The sequence below is a fragment of the Fukomys damarensis genome, unplaced genomic scaffold (genome assembly GCF_012274545.1).
Source record: "Fukomys damarensis isolate Sample0158 unplaced genomic scaffold, DMR_v1.0_HiC HiC_scaffold_39, whole genome shotgun sequence".
Classification (NCBI taxonomy): Eukaryota; Metazoa; Chordata; class Mammalia; order Rodentia; family Bathyergidae; genus Fukomys; species Fukomys damarensis.
Genome location: NW_022900951.1, coordinates 6,165,836 through 6,190,212, shown reverse-complemented (window position 1 = coordinate 6,190,212; position 24,377 = coordinate 6,165,836). Strand labels below are relative to the sequence as shown.

The window sequence follows — 24,377 nt, the reverse complement described above, 5'->3', positions numbered from 1 at the left end:
CGGGGCAGGCGGCTCCGGCGCGCGGCAGGTGGAACGCGGGCCCCGATGGCCGGATCTGTGCCTCGGGGACATCTGAACCTGACCTCAGAGGAGATGGCCAGGCCAGCCCAGGGAGCCATTCTCCAGTGTGGGTGGGTCTGCCTCCCTCCAGCCCCTCTTGCCGGAGCCACCGGGCTCTACTGCCACCTAGTGGGTGGAGGCCAAGGGTGCTGCTAGCGTATAAGGCATGGGGGTGGGGGTAACAGGGGCAGAGTCCCTGGCCCCAAAGGGCGAGGCTGAAATGGGCCACGTTTATGTGGGAGGGGGATGCTTTGGAGTCACCCAACCAAGCTACAGGTGACTGCACCATTCAGAGCTAGATGCCTGGCACAGCTGATTTCATAAGATAAGCAGTGGGTGCTACTTTGAAAGCACTCCCTGGATTCCAAGTCTAGATTGACCATGGCCCTTATACAACTGACAGCAAAACTGCTTAGTTCTGAGTCCTAGCTTTTTGAGCATCCTTTGCTTTTCTGCTTCCCACCTACCCTGAAAACATTTCCACACATGCTTAGAAACCCAGGAGGGCATTCCTGCCTTCGGAAGTGCTCTGAACACTGAAGCCTTGTGGAACTCAGCGGGCCTCCAGGCTGTGTCTGGTGACCGTGCAAACACGCCTGTATACGCCCTGGACCTGCATTACCTCAGAAACGAGGAAGAATCTGAGGGCAGGAGGTTTTGGAGGGAGAGCGTCTAAGCAAAACGCTGCCCCGGCTGATTCCAGATCACGGTACAATATTTGAGATAAAAAGAATGCAAAGCAATACAACATCACCTCTTCACCGCCCCGTCCCCTGGATTCTGCCCACGCACTGCTTGCTGTCACCTTCCTCCTTCATACAGTCCCGTCCCAATGGACGAGCAAGCGAGTCCCAAGAGGCAGTCACTGCGGCAGCAGTCAAAGCACTTCCTCGTGTACACTCTAAAGGCTGTTGTGTCTGTCGGTCTCCCCCCACCCCCTAAGGACAGGAAATGAGCCATCTTTCATTTGCCTCTCCACACAGCAGCCTTGGGACTGAGGAAGCCAGCGCCGCGAACACGTCTAGGCAGATGAAAGAGACAGAGATGCACGAGGCAGGAGGAAAAGCGAGCCTCAGAGTGTGAGGCTCTGAGAGCTGGCGAGGGATCTGACACTCGTTTGTCTTAAGGATAAAGAGATCAGACAGGGCCCGACAAGGCTGGCGGAAGACCCGCAGGCATCCAAGACGAGAGGAGGAAAGAGGAGCAGGCTACTGCCAAGGGAGAAGAGCGCCAGGCAGGTAAAAACCCGGTGTGTGCCAAGATGGGGCTGTGCGGACGATCCCTCAGGGGGGATCCCTAAGACAGTGAACAGGATAGATCGCTCGAGTGTGGGAAACGGGAAACAGCGCGCGTGTCAGGTCTGGGTCAGAGCCGTGTGCCTGGGTCGTGGGAGGAGAAAGACGGGCAGAGGAAGGGGCTGGCAAGCAGGGGGCCAGGACTAGGGGGAAAGAGGCTCTTGGGCCACAGGAAGAACCCAGGGTGCAGAGCCAGAAGGGCAAGGGGAGCGCCCCGGACCTCGGACCTCGGACATCCAATTCTCGAATTGGGTATGAAACCCTGCAACCCCGCAGTGGCCCGTGGAAAGACTGGATCAGAGGGATTTTTAGTCATCATTGCATCCTTGCTCGTGACCACACCACAAGCGCAGTGATAACTCATCCCTTGACGTCCTCTGTGTGTCCCCAGTGTGGCCTCTGGTTATGTCCTCTGTTAGATTCACACGAAATACACCCTCTCCTTGAGCGCTCGGTGGGTCCCTCTTTACCCAGCCTGCTCAGAAAATCGAGACCATAGCGAGCTCATCTGTGCGTGTGCAGGGCCGATGCCCACTTTGAGGTCTGTGGAGGCTGCCTACCCCTCTGCATCGGCAGCACGCAGCCTGCGTCAACCAGCAGCCCGCAGCTCTGTGCATAAAGTTTTAACACAGCGAAAACAAGCCCGATGTACTCTTGGAACTCTGAGGAAGTTCACGGCCGTGTGCCGGGCTCACACTACGAGCCGGGCCTTGGCTGCCCGGCAGCCAGGACCCCAGCTCAGGCTCAGGTCCACGTACCTCGTTGATGCTGATCTCAGCCTCCACATACTGCAGCCCCTTCTGCAGAATGGAAATGAGGGCAGCTGGTGGCACTAGGGTCCCATTGATGTTGGACTGGCTGATGTGGCTCTCGATCCCGAACGTGAAGGCCGAGTGGGAGAAACCTGCCAGGTGAAGAAAGCCAAGGTGGGTAAGGCTCAAGTGGCAGAGGCGTTGCCACCGGGATGGTCTGGTAGCACCGTGGGTTTCAAATGTGCTTACTTAACAGACAGAGCATGGCCTGTCCTACCATGAGGCAAATCACACTGTTCTACCCCATGATGCCACCATTCTGCTCTGCTCACAGCAAGTCCAAAGGCAGTGGGGCCAACTGACCGTGGACTGAAACCCTGGAAACCATGAGTCCAAAATAAACCTTTTTCATTATAAGCTGATTACCTCAGGTACCTTGTTACAGTAACAGAAAACTGACTAACAGAGACAGGCGTTTTGAGGACATGATGAGATGCAAGGACAGAGAACACCCCCCCCACACACACACAATGCTAAGAGAGCACTGTAGAGCTGATTCTTTCTTCAAGTGATCACATGGCTCTGGCCTCCACCCACCCAAGCCTGGGCAAAGATCCCCATTCAGCATTTGCAGTAATGTTTCTCCTGGATTCCCATCACTTCTGCACCATCCTGAAGTTGAAAAATCTCAAGTTGAAGCCGTCTATGTCGGGGCTACCCAAATTCGGACCAGAGTCTGGCCCGAATGCCGTGGTTGAACATTTGTCACAGGAACTTGACTGTAGGTGGCCGCAGACCCCAGTTCAAGTCACAGCTCGCACAAGCTTGGTGGTAAAGCCTCTGTCCACTGCTGTTGATGACACACACACACACACACACACGCACACACACACACACACACACACACACACACACACTATTCTTCAGGTAACAGTGCCTGGTGTGGAGCACTCCCAGTTGTCTGGGGACGAATGCATTGTACTCTAACCCCCAAAAGACACACCGCGGCTCTGGGCTCAGTGTGACACCGAGTCAGTCACTTTCTTGAAAAATCAGTAACTTCCTCTTTTCTGTTTTTATTTTTCCCCCAGCTTGGGGGAAGGACCCTGGGGCTGCACATGTACGAACAAATGCTAGGCAAGGGCTCTGCCACCAGGCTACATCCCTGGCCCTTTGTTGATTTTCTCCCCTTCTCCCCAGTGCACTGTAAGCTGCTGAGAGATGAAATGCTTACACGTTCACAGGCATTCCCAGATAGGCTCTGGATGACGGCGGCGCTCGAGAGATGTTTGACAACACCTTGGCGTTGGGGGCAATGGCTGGCTCAGGAAAAGAGGGCAACAGGACACAGAAAGAGGCAGTGGGAGCCGGTGCGAGCGGGGAGCCGAGGGGACCGGGAACGTTCAAGGGCCCTTTGGCGGGGACAGACAGGTGGCACCGGAAGTCCAACTAGGTGACCAGGACCCGGGGTGCAAGAGGCCAAGGCGTCCCACCGAGCGGCCTTAAATCCTCACACTCCCCCGTCTCCCCTGATGGGGAGCGGACCTCTGAAGCCTGTGCCCAGAATTCTGGGTTCGGACCATGCGCTCTCTGATTACAGCTACACCTCCAGGCTGCAGGCTCTGACCCTCGTTATCTCCGGAGCACAGAGCCTCCAGCCTTGCTGGGCACCTGCTTGCCAAAAGAGGCAGCGAATGGCTTGGGCTTTCTCAGATTCCACACCCTGGATCCTCCCGCTCCTCGTCACCGCCCCTCTACAGCCGCTGCAATAACAGAAATGCCCACCAGGGGGCAATGTTCCTCCACGAAGGAGCTGCTGCCTTTCTATTCTCCGTCCTCCACTGTCCCTCTTCCCTCTTCTCCACTCCTCCTCCAGGGCCCACCCACCGTGCCTCCCCCACCGCCTGGTTAGAATGAACAAATCAAATATGCAGCTGCAAATGTGCACTTACCTAATAAAGCAACATGGCAGCTGCTATTCATTTTATCACCAGTCGCACAGAGCCCCGTGTGCTTCCTGACAGAACTGTACCCTACCCCAAAGGCTCACCTCGCCTGCCCCAGACTGGAGCGGTTGGGCGGACGGAGTCCCAGGGCAAGATCGAGCCCCGGCCAGCAGCTCGGTGCCACATGATGTCCTACTCTGGCTCAGGATTCCGCCAAGAGGCCACCCCAGAATGTGGCCCCTGGACCGTGGCCTCCCAGAACTGTCAGCCCAAAGAAACCTCCTGTCTGGATGAAGCGGCTCCCCTCGGGTGTTTTATTAGAGTGACTCAAAACAGACTCACATACTGGGGGACGAAGGAAGGACCCTTCACGGGGGACTTTAACTTTTCCTTTCACCCTGCGTTTTCTCTCCATAGCCACCACCATTACCCTGACCACCGATACCGCTGGCTGCCTAACTTTCTTATCTCTGTACTCGGTTATGCTTTTGAGGCAGACACCATTTCTAGAACATGTTGGTAAAGGCCTACGGCCAAGGCCTGGGGACAGACTTCGGCTGCGGGGCAGTCCCACGGACGCAGGTAGGGTGTGACCCTGTGACATTTCTACAGAGAGCCGCAGCAGCTTGTGAGGACGCGTTTCTCCCTGGCCAAGGAAATGGTGGAAAGCAAGATGGGGCTGTATGGGGCGCCACGATCTCCTTCGCCTTGGGGTGGCTGGGGTTCATCCACAGGACACAACCAGAAAAGCAGCCCCTTTATGAAGACACGTTGTATGCGTGTCCCGCCCGTGTCACCCCTGAGAGACAAGACTCCTCTCCCCAGCCTCGATGCGGCCCCTCCTGGGCCGGACCTCTGCATGGGCTCTAGACGGTGGCCCTTTCACCCCATTGGCTTCCTGGTTCTGGCAATGCGATTTTGCCAAGGCGTGCGACTTAGTCCGGCCTCTGCTTCACTCTTCAGTGGGGGCTAAGACGCGGCCCAGGAAGCGCAGGAAACAGATGTGAGAATAGCCAAGCCCCACGTTCACTGACTTACTCTTTTAAAGATCTGTGTGTGCAGGTGACACTTGGTCCATCCCTCACTTCCCCTCCCCTGCGCATTCCCCGATTTTATTTGTCTAGTTGCTTACTTAGTTTTTGGTACCGGATCGAACTCGGGACCTTACACCTATGAGGCAGGCACAGCACCACTGAGCTAGATCCCAGCTGAATTTTACATTTTTGTGAGTATGTGTGTGTGTGTGTGTAAATTAATTTTATTGGCACATTTTAGTTATACAATATAATGACATTCATCACTAGAGATTTGTACCTTCACATGACACATCTTGATTCATATTTTCCCCATTCCCCTGCCTTCCTTTCTACCCCGCCACCCCTCTCTATTTACAAAGATTTTGTTTCCATTTTTTCATTCTCTCAAGTTAATTCCATTCCGTTCTTTCCTTTCTCCTACCTCTCCCACTTCCCCTTTGTACCTTTTCTATTTCATGTTATCATTTTCATCCTTATTTACACTTTCAGTTTCTCACACCGGAGAAACTATCCTGTATTTATGTATTTAATGTCCTTCTATTTCACTTAAAAGTATCGCCTCACTGTGCTTCCATTTAACTGCAAATGTCTCTAATTTCTCATTCTTTATGGCTGAGTAGTATTCCATTTTATTTTTGAAAAACCCCACATTTTCTTTATCCGGTCTCCAGTTGATGGACAATGGGGCTGTTTCCAAGTTTTAGCTATTAGAAACTGTGCCACTATGAACATGGGTGCACACATATAGCTGCTCCTCAGACAAAGGTCTACTATCTAGAATATATAAAGAACTTTAAAAAGTCAGACCTCCCAGATTTAAGGATCCAATCCAAAAATGGGCATCCGAAATGAATCAACAGGTTTCGGACAAAGAAGTAAAAGCAGCAAGTAAACATATGAAAAAATGTTCCACGTCACTGGTCATTTGAGAGATGCAGGTGAAAACAACACTGAGATTCCACCTCACCCCACAAAGAATGGCTGCTCTCAAGAAATCACACAATAACAAATGTTGGCGGGGTTGTGGGGAGAAAGGAACCCTCCTCCATTGTGGGTGGGAGTGCAGACTGGTGCAACCACTGTGGAAATCAGTATGGAGACACCTCAAAGAGCTGGGACGGGAGGTTCCATTTGACCCAGCCGTCCCTCTGCTGGGTATCTTTCCAAGAGAATTACATGTAATCTTTATAATAAACGACAAAGGAAGTGGCCTTCTCCTCCATTCCCCCCCGCATTTTCAGCTCTTTAGCAATTCAAGCAAGACTGCCCGAGGTATACAAACTCTCACGCTATATTCAGGACTGTGTTAAATGTAGACAATGACGAAATAACTTTGAACTTTGCTTCTTGGTGAAGCCACATCCATTTCTTTTTTAAGTGAATTTAACTTTCAGTGCGGTTCCAACTCATGCTTTTAGTAATACATAGCAATTTCCAAAATGTCAAAGTAATTTCAGTTGATTCTTTGATGGCAGTGCTTATAAATTTTATTTATTAGTGTGCTGAAGTTGAGAAATGAGCTTGGGCTTTGATTATGAAATGCAGCATCTTTCTCTGAATGTCTTGGCTGAAATTTTTCTCTTCTTTTTTTCATTCTTTTCTTTGCTGTCTTCCATCTTTCTGGCTTGAATTTCCCTCATTAAATAAAAAAGTACCTTGCCCCCTGCAGCTAGCTTCTTAGCAGATGTTTCCACATAGTTCACATTCCATTGGTTGGCTAGGTTATTTCTGCCTCTGCTACCAAGGCTTGCCTTTCATCTTCTAAATCTGACTTGTTACCAACCAGGAGAAATGGAGTATTTTCATCTTCCTTTACTCTTGAAATCTGCTAAGTGAAGTCAGCGGTGAGTACAGAGGACTCCATTTCTGTAACAGAGAAGTCTCACGGGGAAGTAGTGGTCGCTGCGGTGTTAAGTGCACCTGCCCGGCTGTACCCAATACGCTGCCCTGCGCCCCCTCCTTGTCCAGCACGACCTTCTTCCTGTAGCCCTCTGCTGTGGCATCTTCCTCCACCAACTCATCGTACGTGACCTGCAGGGCTGATCTGCCCACACAGCGAGCGCTTTGTTTAGGGCCCATGTGCGGCCACCCTGTCTCACAGATTTTGCACCCGAGGCCTAAGGAGAATCTGTGAGGGTTGCCGGTCAGAAGCCCTGCCCAGGAGCTCCGGCACGGTGTATATTTCGCTCCTCTCCATACCCTATTTCCTGTCCTTATTCTCAGCTCCTTCTTACTCCTTGCTTCTGCTCTAACAGTAACCTTCTTTCTTCTACTTTCTTGTCATCTTTTAGATTCCGCAGATCAGGGAGAACGCTCCGTCTTTGTTTTTCTGAGTCTGGCTTATTTTGTCCAATATGATGTTCCCCAGATCCACCCATTCCCGCCCCCCGATCCATCCGTTTTCGTGCAAATGACAACTTTTATTCCTTCTGGCGAATGAGACTCCATTTTCTTGACCCACTCGCCTGCAACCTTTACAGAGTCCAGCGCTGCCTGGGGCAGGAGTGGCCAACCTTTTGGCACTTTCAATGACACAAAATCTCTGCTGTGGCAAATGTACCATAGGTTTTGCCTCCACCGGCCTGACCGCTTCCTCTTGAGCCAGGGTCGATGGAGCTCTGCCACGTGCCAAGGAGCGGTGCAAGGCGAATGCCGCCCCCTTCCTGGGTCTCTCTGAGGAGCCACTGACCGCGGGGGGTGGGCCCCTCATGCACAGCACCCCCGACCTGTCCAGGAGATGCTTTCCTCCCCGGCTGACAACCAAGAATGTCCCCAGCCCTTGTCCGGCTGACCCACCGTGGCTGAGAACCAGAGACTAGAGGAAACGATTCCCCCAAAGGCCACATCTGCCTTCTACTCAGCTCCGTTTCTGCAGGATGCCGGGTCATGGCACTGAGGAGCGATCCACTGGCTACACTCGGTGGGTGGCAGGTAACTGAGGAAGAGGCCACAACTCGGCCAGGTGAGAACAGTTCCCAGGAGGAGAGGGGCGAGACCACAGTGATCTGAGAAGAGCTGAAACGAGGGCCAAGGTTTAAAAAGGATGGGGAGTGCAGGGAACCGTGATACCGATGATGCCCAAGACAGACTGTGAAGAGCGAACCCCACAACCGGCTTGTTTTGAGAAGTGAGTCGGGCCAAAGCCTACGTGCCGAGGCCAGAGGGACTCACATCCAAATTCCGCACCCACAGCTCAAACCTTCAGACTAGAATGACAGTGTGCTCTAACTACAACCATGCATTTTGTCTATTCTGTTCCTAATTCGACAATGCTTTGTCTTGTCCTGTGTGCGTCTTGCCAACGTTAATTTCCATAAAAATCACACCTAGTCCTGCCCTTGAACACAGCTTGCCTTTACCCCAATAAAAATCAGTGCCTGGGACCAGCCAGCACCTCTGTCAGTTGCACCAGCATTGGTCATCCTGGCACCCTGCTCTCTCACTCTTAGTTCCGTCTTTTAGTCATCCCCCGCCCCCGGCAGGTGTGCGTTGTATACTGAGCAGGAGACTGGAACCTGAAAACAAGGGTCTCCAGTAGTGCCAACTTCAAAAGTAAAGTCCTGGCCACTAGGGATGGAAAGTGCTGTAGTCTCACAAGAAAGGAAAACAAGCCTACATACGAATCGGACTCACCAAGCCAGGCAACAGAAGTAAGATTTCGAATGCACCGAGTACGGGCTTTGTGTCTGCTGCAACGCGTACGATGTTCAACCCTAATCCGTTTCACAGACCGTCTGAGCTGGACAGTGCACCATTATGCCCAGCTGATGCTGACCAGGCTCATCGGCAAAACCTGCTCAACTGTCCCTTGCCAGTGCTCCGAAATACTGCTTATTCGGCAGGGAAGGGCAGACGTTCAACACTCAGGCAGCCGGGAGTAAGTTCTGAATCTCCCGCTGCAGCACATGCCAGGACCTCGCGAGCGGACTTTTTATTCTGGATTTAGCAGATCTGTACACTCAGAATACCAATAGCCATCCAAAGCCGAACAGCACCGGAGGGTTATCTCTAAATTATCCACACCAGGGGCTGGCAAAGCGAGGCTCCCAGGCAGACTCAAGGTTTGCCACTCAAGGTTTATCGGAGCAAAGCCAAAGCCGCACTTGTGTGTTGCTGAATTGTCCATGGCTGCTCTCGCCTGGCAAGGGTGGCACCGGGAAGCTGCGCCAGAGACCGTGACAGGAGCACCAGCTGAGACACCTGCACTGCTTCTTTACAGGAAAAGTGTGTGGATCAATTACCCACACACACGTGCACACACACGTGCACACATGCAAAGCCATCACCAAGCACAGGTCACGGCCTTCTCTCTCCACCTCCCATCTGTTCTCCACAGCTCTGGATCCCTCCTCCTCCTCTTGGCCCTCCCTCTGTGTCTCTCCTCCTCACACACCTGACGACGAGGACAGGAACAAAGGGGGTGCCCTTTGGCACGAGGCAATGACACGTGAGCGTTATGTGTGCACTCTCTGCGACGCGAGACCATGGCGGTGCCTGCGCTAGTTCCCCGGTGTGGGGCAGCTCGGTGCTCTTCGGACTGGAACCCAGGGCCTGGGTGATGCCCCTCCCCCTAGGCAGGTTCTGCAAACCTCCTGTGCACCTTCTCCGCTGTGCCTCTGCTCCAGCCACGCGGGCCTCCCGCAGCACGGCCTGTCTCTCTGGTCTCTGCGCCTGAGACGCCTTCCACTGTCCCGATGGGCGTGCGTGCACTCGTGCTGCTGGCCTCTACCGGGAAAAAACAGGCAACAGCTGCAGCTGCGGGCGGGTGGGTCACAGGTTTATTTGGCTCAGGGGGTTCGGCCCCAAATCAGCTGGCTCCAAGGCAGAAACAGCAAGGTGGCACAGCCTGATGGAAGGCAGCTGCTCACCAGTGCCAGCCAGGAAGCGGAGAGAAGGGAGGCGCGAGCAAAAGCTCATACCCCTCCGGATCACCTGAGGCTGCTCCAGCCAGGTCCCGCCTCCTACGGCAGCCTCCAGCCCGGAGAGCATCTGCTGGTGAGTACAGCGACCCGCGGTCCATCTACCTTCCCAGTCAGGAAACTCTGAGGGGCAGTGTAGAGCTAAATCCTAACATTACACTCCTGCACTTAAAAACAGTCCCATTTTGAGAATAGAATGATGATAACAAAGACAGAAGCCAACCACATCCAGTGCTCCCTTTGAGTGTGAGCTCTTTATCAGTGACGCATAATGTAATGGTGGCAACCTAGAACCCGGAGCAATGCAATCTATGTTCAAGGTGAGAAACAGGCCGTGGGTGTTTCGCCACACAGCTACCAAGCAGCGCAGGACCACAGATCCACACTAAAATATGTTGACAAACCTCTGGTGATCCAAAGTGGAAATCTTTTAAAGTGTTAGAAAACCCTTTTTGTGTTTTGGAGACAGAACGTAGTTCAGTCTTCCCTTGAAGACTTGGCGATCCTCCTGCCTCAGCCTCCCGAGTGCTGAGATTAACGGCGTGCCCCCCACCCAGCTTTTATTGATTTGGTGGGTTTTTATTTTGTTTTTTTTTTTTGATACTGGGGATAGAACTCGGGTCCTTGCGCTTGCGAGGCAGGCCACCAAACCGCTGAGCTAAATCCCCGTCCCTTTATTTATTTATTATTACTTTTAAAAATGTTTTCTTTCTTTTTTTATTTTTTGAGATGGTTTCAGGTTGGCCTTGAATTCATTATGTAGCTCAGGCTGGCCTCGAGCTTGCAGAAATCCTCTTGCCTCAGCCTCCTGAGTGCTAGCGTCACTTGCATTATATGTGCTTTTACAGCAGAGTAAGTCGTAAACAAGGTACTCACTCTGATGAGGCTCGAGGCTTTCCACAGTATAAGTCACTAAGATTACCTGGATCTTTGATGATGTTTACACAAAGTGAGCAAAGTTAAGAAAATATAAGACTGCAAACAGACAGAACCAGATGCAGTGCCCGAAGAATCCGGGCTGACCGCATGCTTATCCAGGTTCTCTGAGGTCTGGGTCTGCCCTCATTAGTGTCCCAGCTTTCATTTTTGACCGTTAAACAGGCAGAATCTGCCGGCCTACAAGGTTCCCTCAATGCCGCAATTCTATACTGAGAAGAAAACACCTCAACGTCCCAACAGAGCGCAGGGGGCTTCAGTTTACAGACGTGACCGAGTGAGGACACGGAGATATTAATGCCACTGAAAGAACGTATTACTTTCAGCCAGGCGAGCAGGGGGGCACTGCACTGCACGCAAGGCTGCCTGAAAGTTCATCCCACACAGGGCAGGAGGCCGGGGAAGAGAGGGGGAGGAAGTGGGACTGTATCTTCCCGACCAGAAGGAAGGGAAGTAACCAGGTGGGACACCCCATAATGGTCAGGAGCGAAAAGTCACGTCAGGCTCCGTGGCTGGGAGCTCTGTAGTAAGATTCTGGTGCTCTGCGGGAGCCACCTTATGAGAAGGAGGTGAGCGACTCTGGTCCTTGGCCTGGCCCGATGGAAGCCCAATCGCCACATCCACGCAATCGCTGTAAATGTGCCAGACGCTAACTTATACGTGACATGTTCTTTTGTTTCTGCAGATTACTGACAGGCTGTGGCGGAGGTGGGAGGGTGCTGGTAAAAATAAGACAGGATGGAGGCCAAGGGGTCGAAGGGGGAGCTGGACCTGATGGAGGAGGACACACACATACACACACACGCACACACTCATGGAGTGAGAAATGGTCAACTGGAAGGTAAAAGAGCTAGAAACTGCATCCTTTTCTTTGGAGGCTCAATGACTGTTGGCTCAGGTGTTTTTTGACAGTGACGGCTTAGTCTCACTGGTTGACTACGTTTCCCGCTCAAGAAGCAACTCTTACCATACATGAACTTGTTTTATCCATGATACAAAGCACAAAAACAGGCCGAGAATTCTTTTGGATTTGCCGTCTAAACCATGAAGCATGTTCACGTCTGCGTCATTAACTCCTGGTCTTCTGACAACGTTCTATTACAGAAAATGGAGTGCAGGGAGGATGGTTTTATATGGCTGCAGACCGGTTCGAGGTGGCTGCCCTACGCAAGGTGGCATTTAGTGTCAAAACGGAACCGCCCTGGATGGCATCCAAAGGAATACCAGGAGGCTCTCACGAAGGTTTCACTTAGGAAGATATCTGGCCCGGCCCCCTGGGCGGGAGGCTGAGCCACCGTGGCTCTACAACCGCAGGCTGTGTGTCTGGGCCAAGAGTCTTAATGTCCTCTGAACATGAGAATCATCTTGGAGAGAAAGTCACACTCAGCTCACGCAGTTGGGCTCAACGCCTCCCAGACCAAAGCCAAGGTACAGGAAGAGAGGACCAGCCACGTGCAGCCTTGTTGGGCCTAGGAGGGGGAGCACGCTTTCCTGTGCAAGAAGAAAAGGGGTACGCATGGAAGCCTCCGTTCTGACTCTGGACACCCCCTGAAGAAAGCAAGGCTCGGAGAGTCTTGTCCTTCAGTACCACAGAGTGGGACCCCTGGCTTCAAACCCTTGGGGGTTTTGGACCCAATGATCGGATATAGGGAGCTAGGATTTGCACCATTAAAGCTCATAATTACACTTGATCTTAGCCAAAAGGCCGAGAAGCGATTAAAGCTCATAATTAAAAGAGAAGTAAATCTATGATTTGGGGAATGACACAGAAAGCATCTTGGAAGATAAAAGAAATAACACTTTATTGCATAATCAACAGAACCTATTCTCACACTGGGAAATTCAGTCCTGGTGGCCACCATTTTGGTTATTGTTAAGGTTTAGACCTCCAACGCTGCCCAAAGGTCTCCTGCTCGGAATGTGATTGGATCATGGGGGTGTTACATTTACCAATGGACTCACCCATTGATGAGCTTAGCACCTGACTGCGCTGTTAGGACGCGGGGCCTGGTTGGAAGAGGTGGGTCACTGGGGTGTGGCCTGGAGAGGGATATTCTTACCCCTGGCTCCTCCTCCTTTCTCTCTCTGCCTCCAGGCTGCCATCCAGTGAAGAGCTTTCCTCTGCCATGATGTTTCTGCCTTGTACTCAGCCGATGATGGACCTGAATTCACTGAAACTGTGAGCCAAAATAAACCTCTACTCCTTTAAGATGCAGGTTTTGGGTATTTTGTCCCATATGGGGAAATGACTAATACAGGTATAAATATTCATTGAGAGCATATGTTACATTATTTGACCTCTAGACTTTGCGTTCAAAACCTAATCAATGGCTTCTAACTAGACAGGTGCCAGCATCTCACATGGGATTATTCTGCTGCCAGCCCCAACTTCCTAGCATCTTCTCCATCCCATCATGGACCCTGGGTTCCCTTCACCAAAGTGGCTCTTTCTTTCTAAGCTTGCTGGGCTTTGCTGAGCCTTGGGACTTAACTCAGGCTCTGGAGCCCTTGATTTTCTTTCAAATACTTTACCGTGCCCGGAAAATCTTACCTCCAGACCCAGCTCACGTGCTGCCTCTCCGTGAGTCCTGCCCTGGGCTCCTGGGCTCTCACGGTGCCCATTCTGAACACTACATTTATTAGCTTTGGTGACAGACAACTCTTTAAATACCCACGATCCTTCCCAGGCAGGGAGGAGAAAAAAATCCAGCTCCTCTCAACTGTCCTCTAGGCCTAGGACCCAGGGCGATGATTCCACTCACCAGATGACCTATCAAGAGATATCTGTGCTGTTGAAAAGTGTGACAAGTGCCACTCTTCTGGACACCGAGAACTGTCAGGTGGCACTCATACCTTTGAGGGTACTCAGCACGTCTTAAGAGGCACAAGGACAAATGTTTGAAAAATCTCATAGTTGTTTTCATGCGTGTCATGCAAATGAACAGAACTTAACAGAACTAGTGCTCTGATGTCTACGGCATACTTTTAAAAAATTAGATCAACTTAAGGAAGAATGTTAATACATATGCATGAAATACTCCAGGTATATGCAAGTATGGTAAACATTCAGACAACAGTGGAGAACAGAGGTCAAAAAATACAAGTTTAGACAGTGGGAGGGACACAGAAATTTTCAGAGGGGAACAGGTAAAGGATGCTCACTACAGACAGTCTGCTAGGTGGAAGGTGAGGAAACTCTGGTGGGGGTGTCTATTAAGTGGCCTTGGGCAGGGATTACTCAACTACATCCCGCCAGACAAACCTGGCCCCTTTCTTATTTTTATAAATAAAGTTTTATTGGGATACATGTGCTCTCACAAGTTTATGTATTGTCAATGGCTGCTATAAAGATGGAGATGAATGTTTGACTCTCAGACTAAAATATTACTCTGGCCCTCTACAGAAAGGTGCCTAATCTCAGGGAGGCCAGGGCTGGGATGACAGGGCCCTTCAAATGGTTCTTAGGAAAGCAGGTTTTTTTTTTTTTTTCGGTTCCAGGGATCAAACTCAGGACCTTGCGCTTGTGAGGCAAGCGACAGAACCACTGAGCTAAATCCCCAGCCCACGAAAGCAATTTTTGAAAGCCCAACTTGGTTTCTCAGGCCAGTATCACTCCGAAGCCCATACTGGACAAGAGCTCTCCAGAAGGAACATCCCAGCCTGGATTTTTTTCTCAGTCAGGTAAGTGCAACTAGAGCAGACACGGTCCTAGCAAACCAGATTCCGCAGTGTATAAAAAGAACAAAATGTCCCGGCCAAGTGGAATGGATTCCAGGAACACAAGGTTGAATGTCAGAAAATAAATCAACAACTTCACTGCACTGAAGATGCAAGAAAAATTACTTAAAAGAAAGATTCTGCCAGCAGGTACATGAAAAATGCCCAATACCACAGTATGCGCTAGAGAAATTCAAATGAAAACCACAACAAGCTACAGGCTCACATCCGTTGCAAAAGTTACTATCAAAGAGTTGAAAGATGGTCTGGGGATTTAACTCAGCGGTTCCACTGCCTGCCATGAAAGCGCAAAGTCGCCAGGTTCAATTCCTGGTGCTAAAAAAAAAAACAAACAAACAGTTTAGGGATGGCAAGTGCCGGTAAGGGGACCCTTCTACACTGCAGGCAGGGGTGTGAGCTGGTGTGGTGATTATGGAGCGCAGAATGAAACTCCTCAAAAGACTAACAGGACTGTCACGCTCCAGCAATCCACGACGTGGAGAGGAGAAAGACGGTATATCGGTAACTGTTCACGGCGGCCAAGACGGAACCAACTAACGTGTCCACCAAAGAATGGACGGAGATAATGCAGCCCTGTGGGTGGGATGGAATCCCTTCCAGCCTTTTAACGCAAGGAAACAGACAAGTGCAACCCAGACGAAGCTGGAGGGTACTGTGTTAACCGAACTAAACGAGGCGCAGAAAGACAGTTACTGCACGCATGCATTTCTACAGGAAATCTAAAGTAACAGAAATCAGAGTGGTGGCTACCAGGGGCAGCGGGTCCAATGATGCAGACGTTCATCTACACGGGAGAAATAAGTTCAGGAGCTCTCCTGTACACTGTGGCGACTACAGTTAAGAACAACACGCTGCACCCTGAAAATTGCTAATGGTGCTGAACCGTTCTCACCACGAAAAATGGTACGTGTGTGAGGTAATGCATCTGTTAATTAGCTCCAAAGAGCTATGTGTACATATTTCAAAACGCCAGATTTCACAGCATAAATATATGATTCTCGTTGTCAATTAAAACAAGGAACACATGAATGAGGAAGATCTGGAGACAGATGGCCCATTCCGAAAGGTAACGCTGTACTTCCGGGCAGTGAGTCAGACCGTCTCAGTCGGTACCTTCTTTTCTCATCCGCAAAGGGTGGAGCTGTTTCTCCCTCCGTGGAGTTGGTAGGAAAAAATAGCTTCACTTGTCAGAATCGCACCTGGCATCCAGCAAGTCCTCCATAACTGTGATCTTCTGCGGCTGTGCCACAGCAGTGCTGGGACAAAGGAGGTGCCCAGGTGACAGGTACGGGGGACTACAGGACGGGCAGTGGGAAAGATGCTATGGAAAAGAAATGTTTGGGCCAGGGATTTGGTGCGGTGGTTCTGCCGCCTGCCTCGCGAGGGCCTGAGTTCGATCCCTAGTACCAAAGAGAAAAGAAACGCTTCAGCACAAGCTGCACTTTGTCTGTTTGTCTTTGGTACCAGGGATGGAACTCCGGACCTTGCGCTTTCAAGGCAGGCGGTGGAAACACTGAGCTAAATCCCCGGCCCTGCATTTCTATATTAGATAGCGCTGTGGCCTGAATGGGTTCCCATCCTTCCAAATTCCTTGAAAGTGGTGGTGTCAGGGACTGAGGGCTCTGGGAGGTGCTGAGGTCCTGAGGGTGGAGCCTCATGGATGGGATTTGCGTCCTCATCACAGAGACCCCACAGAGCTCCCCACCCCTTCACCGTGTGAGCACACAGCAAGAAGGCACCACCTCTGACCCAGGAAGTGGGTTCTCACCAGACACCACATCTGTTTTATTTGTCGTCTGCTGTTCTTTCTTTTGGGTACCGGGGATCGCATTCGGGACCTTGTACTTGCGACGCAGGTGGCGAACACCACCCTGTTTCATCTTGGACTTCCGGCCTCTGTAACTGTGAGACAGGCACCTCTGTCATGTGTAAGTCACCCAAGTCTGTCGCCTTCTGTGACTGAAACAAACCGTCAGGACGTGACAGCAGAAGCAGCTTTCCCTTGGAGGCGAGCTGTGGACATAGAGGAACGGCAGTGACGGTGTGAGTCTGTGGCAAGTAACCTGGAGGGAACGCCACCCAAGATATTAGCATGAAAGCCAGCGCAGAGAACAGGACGGGGGCCAATGACAGGCTGGGATGGGCACTTGGAGTGGGACAGCAGCAGAGCAGGACATTGAACAGGTGGGAGGGAAAGAAAAGGACACCACCTTGCCAACAGTGGTATTTTTTGGGTACGGGGGATCGAACTCAGGACCTTGCACTTGCGAGGGAGGCGGTGGCACCACTGAGCTCAATCCCTGGCCCGCTAACAGTGTGTTTCAAGAGGTGGAAGTGAAGGCACCAACAAAGTGATACACAGGGACCTCAGGGGGAAGGGACAAAGTTGTGCCCGACAGTCCAGATGACTTGTCTGGTAACTAGTCTGGAAAGGAGGAAGGGGAATGGAATTTGGCAGAAAATAAACTACATCAAGGCTGGACAGTTTTAAGGTCACATTGGAATTTCAGAGCAGGCAGGCCCGCAGTGTGATGGCGAAGGAACTTTGTTAACAGGCGATCAGCTAAGCAATTATTTTATTTTGTCTAAAACAGGAAACATGAACCGTGCCGGATTTCTGTACATTACCACTGACTTTTTTTTTTTTAATCTTTGAGACAAAGTCTTGCTATTAGCCCAGGATGGCCTGGAACTCGTACAGTTCTCCTGTCTCAGCCTCCAAGAGTACTGGGATTCCAGGCATGTACCACGGTGCCTGGCCTATTGCTGACTTTTAAAAGTAGGAAGGGATAATTTAAACCTCCTATGTGCATTTTTTAACAGAAGCTAACCTTTCTGGGGTGTAAAAACAAATGGAAGATTTTTTTGCTACATATCTAAGCCACTGCAATTAGAAACAATTAACTGAGTTTTATTCGAATTGTTTCCCCCTTCTAACAAATTAACAACCAGAAGAACGGCCAAGGCTTACTTGCAAGATTTAGCTAGTTTTCATTTAAAAATTTAGTTTTTTTTGCACTTAGTGGAAATGGGGACTTTTCTGTTCTGACACTTGTAAAAGAGTTCATTTAAACAGACGGTCTATTAGTGATTTTTTCCCGTTGCTGGGACAAAATACCTAACAGCTGCAACTGAGAAGAGGCGAGCTGTATTTGGTTCATGGTTTCCAGTAGTTCAGTCCATAGTCAGCAGGCTCCAAGGCCAAAATAGCATGGTGGAAGGGGGTGGGGCAGGGAAAACGGTTCAACCTATGGCAGCCAGGAAGCAGGCAGAGACGGGAGGGGGACAAGAATACACCAATCCAGGTTCCCTCCCTACCTCTTCTAACGAGGCTCCGCCTCCAGACACATGAATGAGACATTGAGGGAATATTTTCGGTCGAAAGCACAACAGGCAGAGGGGAGAAAAGGCAGAATCTTGCCTTGCACCCACGAACAAATCAGTAAGAGGACACTTCACCGAACCACCAAAACTGAACTGGAACCAGGTAGCTGGATGGTTTTGAACACCTGGGTATGCAACAGAGCAACTTGTGTGGATTCTTACCTTTTGCTACTGTAAATGGCTATCATCAAACCAAAATAAACACGAAAGGAAATAAGTCTTTCTTTTCCGGCGAAGAGGCATCGGCTTACAACTAGCAGCAAGGTGAGCAGGGCTATAACTGAACAGCCAGCCCTTACCGTGGGTTACCTCACTGCCTCACAGATGCCCAGGCTCGGGCGAGGGTCCGTGGCTGGCCGTACTGCACACTGGTCACTGCACACCACCCAGTGTCACACACGACGCCTCTGTGCTGCTGCCCCAGGGAAGGGACCCCCGCCAGCTGTGTGTGGTCTCTGCACGCTTCCCCTCTGCCCTCTTGTAATCTGCACTCTCTCCCTGCACGAGACAAGGGCTCACCAGCTCCCGGTTCCTGCGTGTCTCAGACCAGAAACGCTTAATCTGGGACGGACTTGGGGTCCCGCCAAATCGCACCTCAGCGTACAGCTGACACGGAACAGGGTCACATTACGACAGGAGACCTTACCGCTTTCCATGAATCCAAGGTCCTGGCAACACGAGCCTTTATTCCGGCCTCATTTCTAACTTTGATGGAGTTAATCTTTTCCTTTATTATTTATTTATTTCTAAAGCACAGGCCACCATCACCTCCAATGAAGGCTTCCTTCACCTGTTCCAAAAGAGCCTTTTCGTCAGACAGGAACACATTAGCAATGTAAAAGAGCCACGGCAGTCAAAAAAAATATTTTTAGAGACTCAGCTGAACAATAAGCCCTGAAGTTTTGTTTAAATTAAGACAGCTGAGCCATTAAAATGATTTCCCGAATCCATGGCAACGTGCCTCGCACACGAAGCATCCGCAGCCCAAGGACACACACCGGAGCCCAGCCCGTCCGCGGCTGCCAGGAAGGCGGTGGGCGAAGCTGCCTCACCCTTCCGTAGCTGCGATTATTCACAAGTATGCAGAGTAATCACCTCTTCCTGGTTATCTAACCTACTCGTGATAGCAGCCCAGGGAAAAACACTCAGGACCGAGAGTCGGCTGACAGTTCTTCACGGCTCCAGAGAGCACCTTTGCCAGGCCTCGCTCAGGGGGAGGAACCGTCTGGAAAGGTGAAATGAAAACGACATTCTGTGTATCCGATCTCTGCAGCAAGCCCAAGGACAAGATGGGACGCAGGGCGAGCAAACCAGTCCTGCGAGCAAACCACAGCTGGCAGGAGGAAAAACCCCACAGCGGAAGGATTGATAGCAGGGGTTCGTATCCGGTGGTGACTTTGCCACCAGGGGACACTTGGCATTTTTAGTCGTCACAGTGGAGGGGAGGGGAGACGCCACTGCCACCCAATGGGCAGGGGCTGCTGAACTCCACGGCTCAGGACGAAGAGCGTTCCAGCCCCCAATGCAACCAGCGTCGAGGTGGAGAAACCCTGCTCTTAGGGGATGTGCTGAAAACATTAGCTGCTGCCCCGCGCTGAGGCCTTTCCCGAACCCTGCACCACGGATCTGCCGGCCAGCCTGGCTCAGGCAGAACGCAAGTTGTGTCCCGGGTCACAGCGGGCGGGCACTGGGGAAATATTCGGAAAAGGGGCGGGGAAGAAGCCGAGCACGGACTCCAGCCCCGGGAAAGATGCTGTCCCTGGGGGGGCCCGCGGCGCACGCGCACGGTGCAATGTCCTGGTTGCTCGTTGGAGTTACGAGAGGGAACCAGCCAGGCGGGCACGGCATGTGGAGCCCTCCAAGTCTGCCCTATTCTCAAGACCTCAAACATCCAAGCTACAATGTGCACGAACTCTGAGGTTTCCTCCACGACTGCATTATTCTCCGACTTCCGAAAGCCCCAGGCAGTGTGCAGGGCCACCGATTTCTAAGCCAGGTGCTACTGGGCTCCACTGCACCTCCATCACGGCCTCGGCCACAGTGTGGCCTGTCACCTGCAGCACTCAAAATGTCTCGGCTGCCTTTGGGTCACCGCCGCCTTATTATGGCGCACACACAGAGCTCTGTAGATTGCGGGAGTCAAAATCACACTTTCAGCTCGGTGCTTTTTTCGTCTTTCTTTTTTTGGTGGTGCTGGGGACACAATCAGGGCCTCGCACGTGCTTGGCAAGCGCACCTTTCCCCACAGAGACTTAGAGGCTGGGCCCAGTGGGTAACTGCAGGACCGGCTTGGCACCTCTGCGTTCATTTTATGGGATCTCCTTCACTGCCTTGAAACACACAGCCTGCTAATCACTTAGGGGTTTTGTAAGTTTCCCCAGTTTGTCTCATTCCCTTTCAGGACTGAGGAGGAACTAGGCTCGTTTGCAGGCCTTACAGCGTGTCCCCGGAAATGCCTCTCCATCTCCGGTCACTGTCCTAAACCACAGTCACCTCGGGGTCTGGGAAAAGCAGAGCCGCACACCGCATGGCAACACTCAAGCAGGAGCAACAGTGGTGTCCCAGCAGGACGCCTTCCGGCAGCTGCATGCTGTGCGGCCCCACCTCTGAGCCCCTTTGGCAAAAGCCAACTGCTATGGACAGGAGACAGAATGGTGGTGGCTGCAGGCCAGCAGGCAAGAAAGAGGGCCCGATCTCCAAGGGGCGCAGGACAGCTTCGGGGCTGGCAGAACTGCTCTGTCTTGGTCACGCTGGGGGCTGGTTATGTGACTGTACATACGGAAAAGCAGACCTGTACTGTACAACAGGGGTGCACTTCGCTGCACGGAAAGCGTGCCTTCACTTAACAAATGCAACAGGTGAGGGTGGGGGTAGGGCCAGGAGGAGGAGTAGATCCGTCTACCAAGGAAGGGTCGCGTTTGTGTCTCCTGTGGTTGTCAGCTGAGACTCACAAGAATCACATCGTCATCACGTGATCCCCATCACAGGGTTGTGCAAACTCTGGCCCCAATTCCCAGAAATTCTGCAGAAAAAAAGAATCTTTGCGGAAAAGATGGTGATGGAGATGTTTTCCCAGCTCCCAATGACACCATCTCTGTCCTTCGATGACAGTAAGTCTTTGACTTACGAACATTGCAGTTGTGAACTTTCACAGGTGTACTGTGTAAGACTCACGACTTCTGGCTTACGATCGAATCCAATTTAAGAACAGTTCCCCTGGCACAGCACTTGTTTGTGAGTCGCGGACTTGCTGTACAGAGCCAGCCCTGCGTGGAGGACGTAGCGTGAACACCCAGCCATGAAACACGTCCAAACCTACTCACTCAGCCGTCTGTTCAGGGCAGCCCTCACAACTCCTTTCCTACTCTCCTCTTAAGGCCGAGCTCTCTTGCTGTCACGTACTTTTCCCTCCCACCTCATCTCACCGTCCTGTCTTCCGAGATAAATTCACTGAAGTTGGGGCTCGGTTCCGCTCGGTTACCCACAGCACTATTCACGCTTGTGTGAATTATTGGAGGCTAAAAATGAGTATCTCGGAGAACACGTTTTCTTTCTTTCTTTTTTTGTTTGAGGTACCAGGGATCGAACTCAGGACCTCGAGCTTGTGAGGCAGGTGCCCTGCCAGTGAAATCCCCGGCCCGAGAATGTGCTTTCTTTAGATTTTGGACTCGGGACGAAGCCCCAGAGGAAATACTTACTGCGCTCAAAGGGACTCAGTTGCCAGACTTTCCTGCTTTTCACACAGGGCAGGGGCAGACTTTGGCTTCCCTCGCTAGGTTCTGAAACACACTGGAGAAACAGCTCGAGTTTCACGTCAGATACGGACTAGTGGCTCACAGGAGCTGTGCGGGCCGACTGGCGTTCACAAGGCCGGCCCTGGCTCCTCGCTTCCCAGAGGGTAAGCACTGAGGCACTCTGCCACCACGTGCCTGCAACATCTGCCCAGACAGCAAATGTGAACCACGACCGGACCCAGAAGGCAGACGCGAACAGACCCTTCCACAAAGGCAGAATGCCGCCGCTCACGCAGAAATGGACTGGGATCTTCTGGGGCTCATGCTGGTAATTCAAAAGCTGCACGGTGCTTCATTTAAAAGTCTCGCTTCCTAACTGGAACCCTCTTCCAGACTGCCACAGCGCTGTAGCTCTGAGTTGTCACAAATCAACTACACATACGGAGTGCTTTCTCCCGACCAAACTCTGGCTTCTGACAGCAGTGAAAATCCACCCTTCCAGCCGGGTGTGGTGGTGCACACCTATGGTCCCAGCACTCGGTGAGGCTGAGGCAGGAGGATCTCAAGTGCCAGCGCCTAGTGAGGTAGCCTCATGTGTGTGTGGTGACACCGATATAAACATACCCACTACCCTGCAAGCCTTTTAAACATGGAGCCCACAGTCGTGTGCATCACACAGCTTGTGATGGTAACACAGTGAATCTGTGACTGACATATGAACACCTTGAGTTGCAACCAGAATTTTCATTTTAACTTACAACCAAAGTATTGAGTTACAACCCAAATGCCAGCTGCTTGTGCTCCCAGATGGTCTCCGACACAGAATTAATCCTTACAGAGCTCTAGAAGGAAAATGACAGCATCCTTTCCTGTGTGGGGTTCACTGAGAAATCCTGGGCCAGTGTCTAAGGACAGCAAAATCTGCCTGGAAAAAAGTGTGGCCTAAAATTACACAGGAGAGACTTTGAAGGCAACTAACCAACATGAGTGACAATGAGCCCCTGGCAACGAAGCGAGTTCGTAAGTCAAGGGTCCACTGTAGGCGACCTTCTGACTGGATTACGTGTCTACTCTGCTTATCATTCTTTTTTCTGGTACCAGGGATCGAACTCAGGACCTCGTGCTTTCGAGGCAGGCAGGTGGCGCCACTGAGCTAAATCCCCGGCCTTGTCATTCTCTTAGACCGTACTTACTCTTCCTGCTTAGAGAGAATAAGCAGCACCCGTGGTTCAGTTGTGGCGAGACCCCACGGGGAGGGACGGACCTGAACCCCTCGATCTGAGTCAGTAGGTCTGTGACGCTCGCACGGTGACCAGAGCCGGCCACGTGGTTCTCAGACCGTATCTCTGGTGTGAAGCAACCTATGACTGTGCTACAGGTCGGTGGAAGCCAGAGATGAATCTAAGGTGACCCAACTCGCGCTCCTGGGGGCAGAGAATGAAACCCATCGTGTTTCAGATGCATTTCCGGGTCTGAAGAAACACGGCCTGTCAGAAGTGCTGGTACTGGAGCGGGCGGAGTGCCGTTGCCAGAGTGTTGTACTGCATGGCCGTCCCGACACGTATGGCCTCTGCTGCCCACTGCATCCAAATGAATTGGTGGTGGGAAGGAGGACAGTGGACGGAGGCGGTTTCCGGCCTGCTCTGGTCACAGCAAGTGGCAGGGCTCTCACAGTGGGCACCCGTGACTCAGCACACTTGACAGCCGTGTGTCCTGACGGTGGGGGCTGCGCAGACTGGCCAGGGACCGGCCGTCCCTCGCGGACAGGTCACCCTAGCCCCTTCCCCCTGCCACTCCCGTCCCACTCTCCTCCACTACCATGCCAGGCTGCAGTGTGGCCTCGGGACCGGCAGCACAGCCCTTCCTGGCGACATCCGTGGCGGTGGCTTTGCAGAGGGCAGGGCGTTAAATGTCAGGGTCCAGCGGCCCTGGGCAGAGCACACAGGTGTTTGGGGGAGCAGGAGTGGGAATGCTTTTCTTCTGATGGACTGGGAGAAGGCGCTCTCTGCCCCGGTGGAAATACTGGCTGAATCCGAACTTCAGGATTGGAGCTAGCCATACACAAGGACTTACAACTCTGGAACGAGCAGGCAGGCTTTCTTTTCAACCTCTTCCTCTGAACACAGCCTCCTGAGGGGCTCCCCCAAGCCCTAGAATACCACGCCTAATGACTCCAACCCAGCAGAGCAGTGTGCTCTGCAACACCCACCCCCAGCGGCGGCGCTGCAGTGCTGAGGAGATGTGGAAAGAGCTTTCGGCAGATGTTCCGCAAGAATGACATCTGGGAAAGTCTGCGCAGTCTCTTTCCCAACCCCCTCCCCGGCTGCCTGCCTACAGATGCTTCATCAATGCGTGCACGTGAGGTACATGTAAACAAACACGGCCCCCAAAATCTGACCTCGAACCAGCGCCCAGCGCCCAGCAGCCCTGTCTCCAGGTTACAGCGAAGCACTCCTTTCACACTCACCCTCCCCAGGTACTGGGCAGGCCAACCCTGCTCGCCTCGCATTTACGCATTTTGATGCAGACCTGTTTCCAAGTGGAAAGAATCTCGGATTCCACGTTGAAGCCAAGGG

At 52.0% G+C, this 24,377-nt stretch overlaps 1 protein-coding gene across 1 annotated transcript in view; it reads right to left on the bottom strand.

Moving 5' to 3' along the window:
- Tbl1x (transducin beta like 1 X-linked) overlaps nucleotides 1–24,377 on the bottom strand; it is a 185,036-nt gene that overhangs the window by 18,847 nt on the left and 141,812 nt on the right. The window contains exon 5 of the mRNA XM_010618760.3: nucleotides 2,114–2,259. Within this exon, the coding sequence (XP_010617062.1) occupies nucleotides 2,114–2,259 (146 nt within the window). The remainder of the gene's footprint in view (nucleotides 1–2,113; nucleotides 2,260–24,377) is intronic.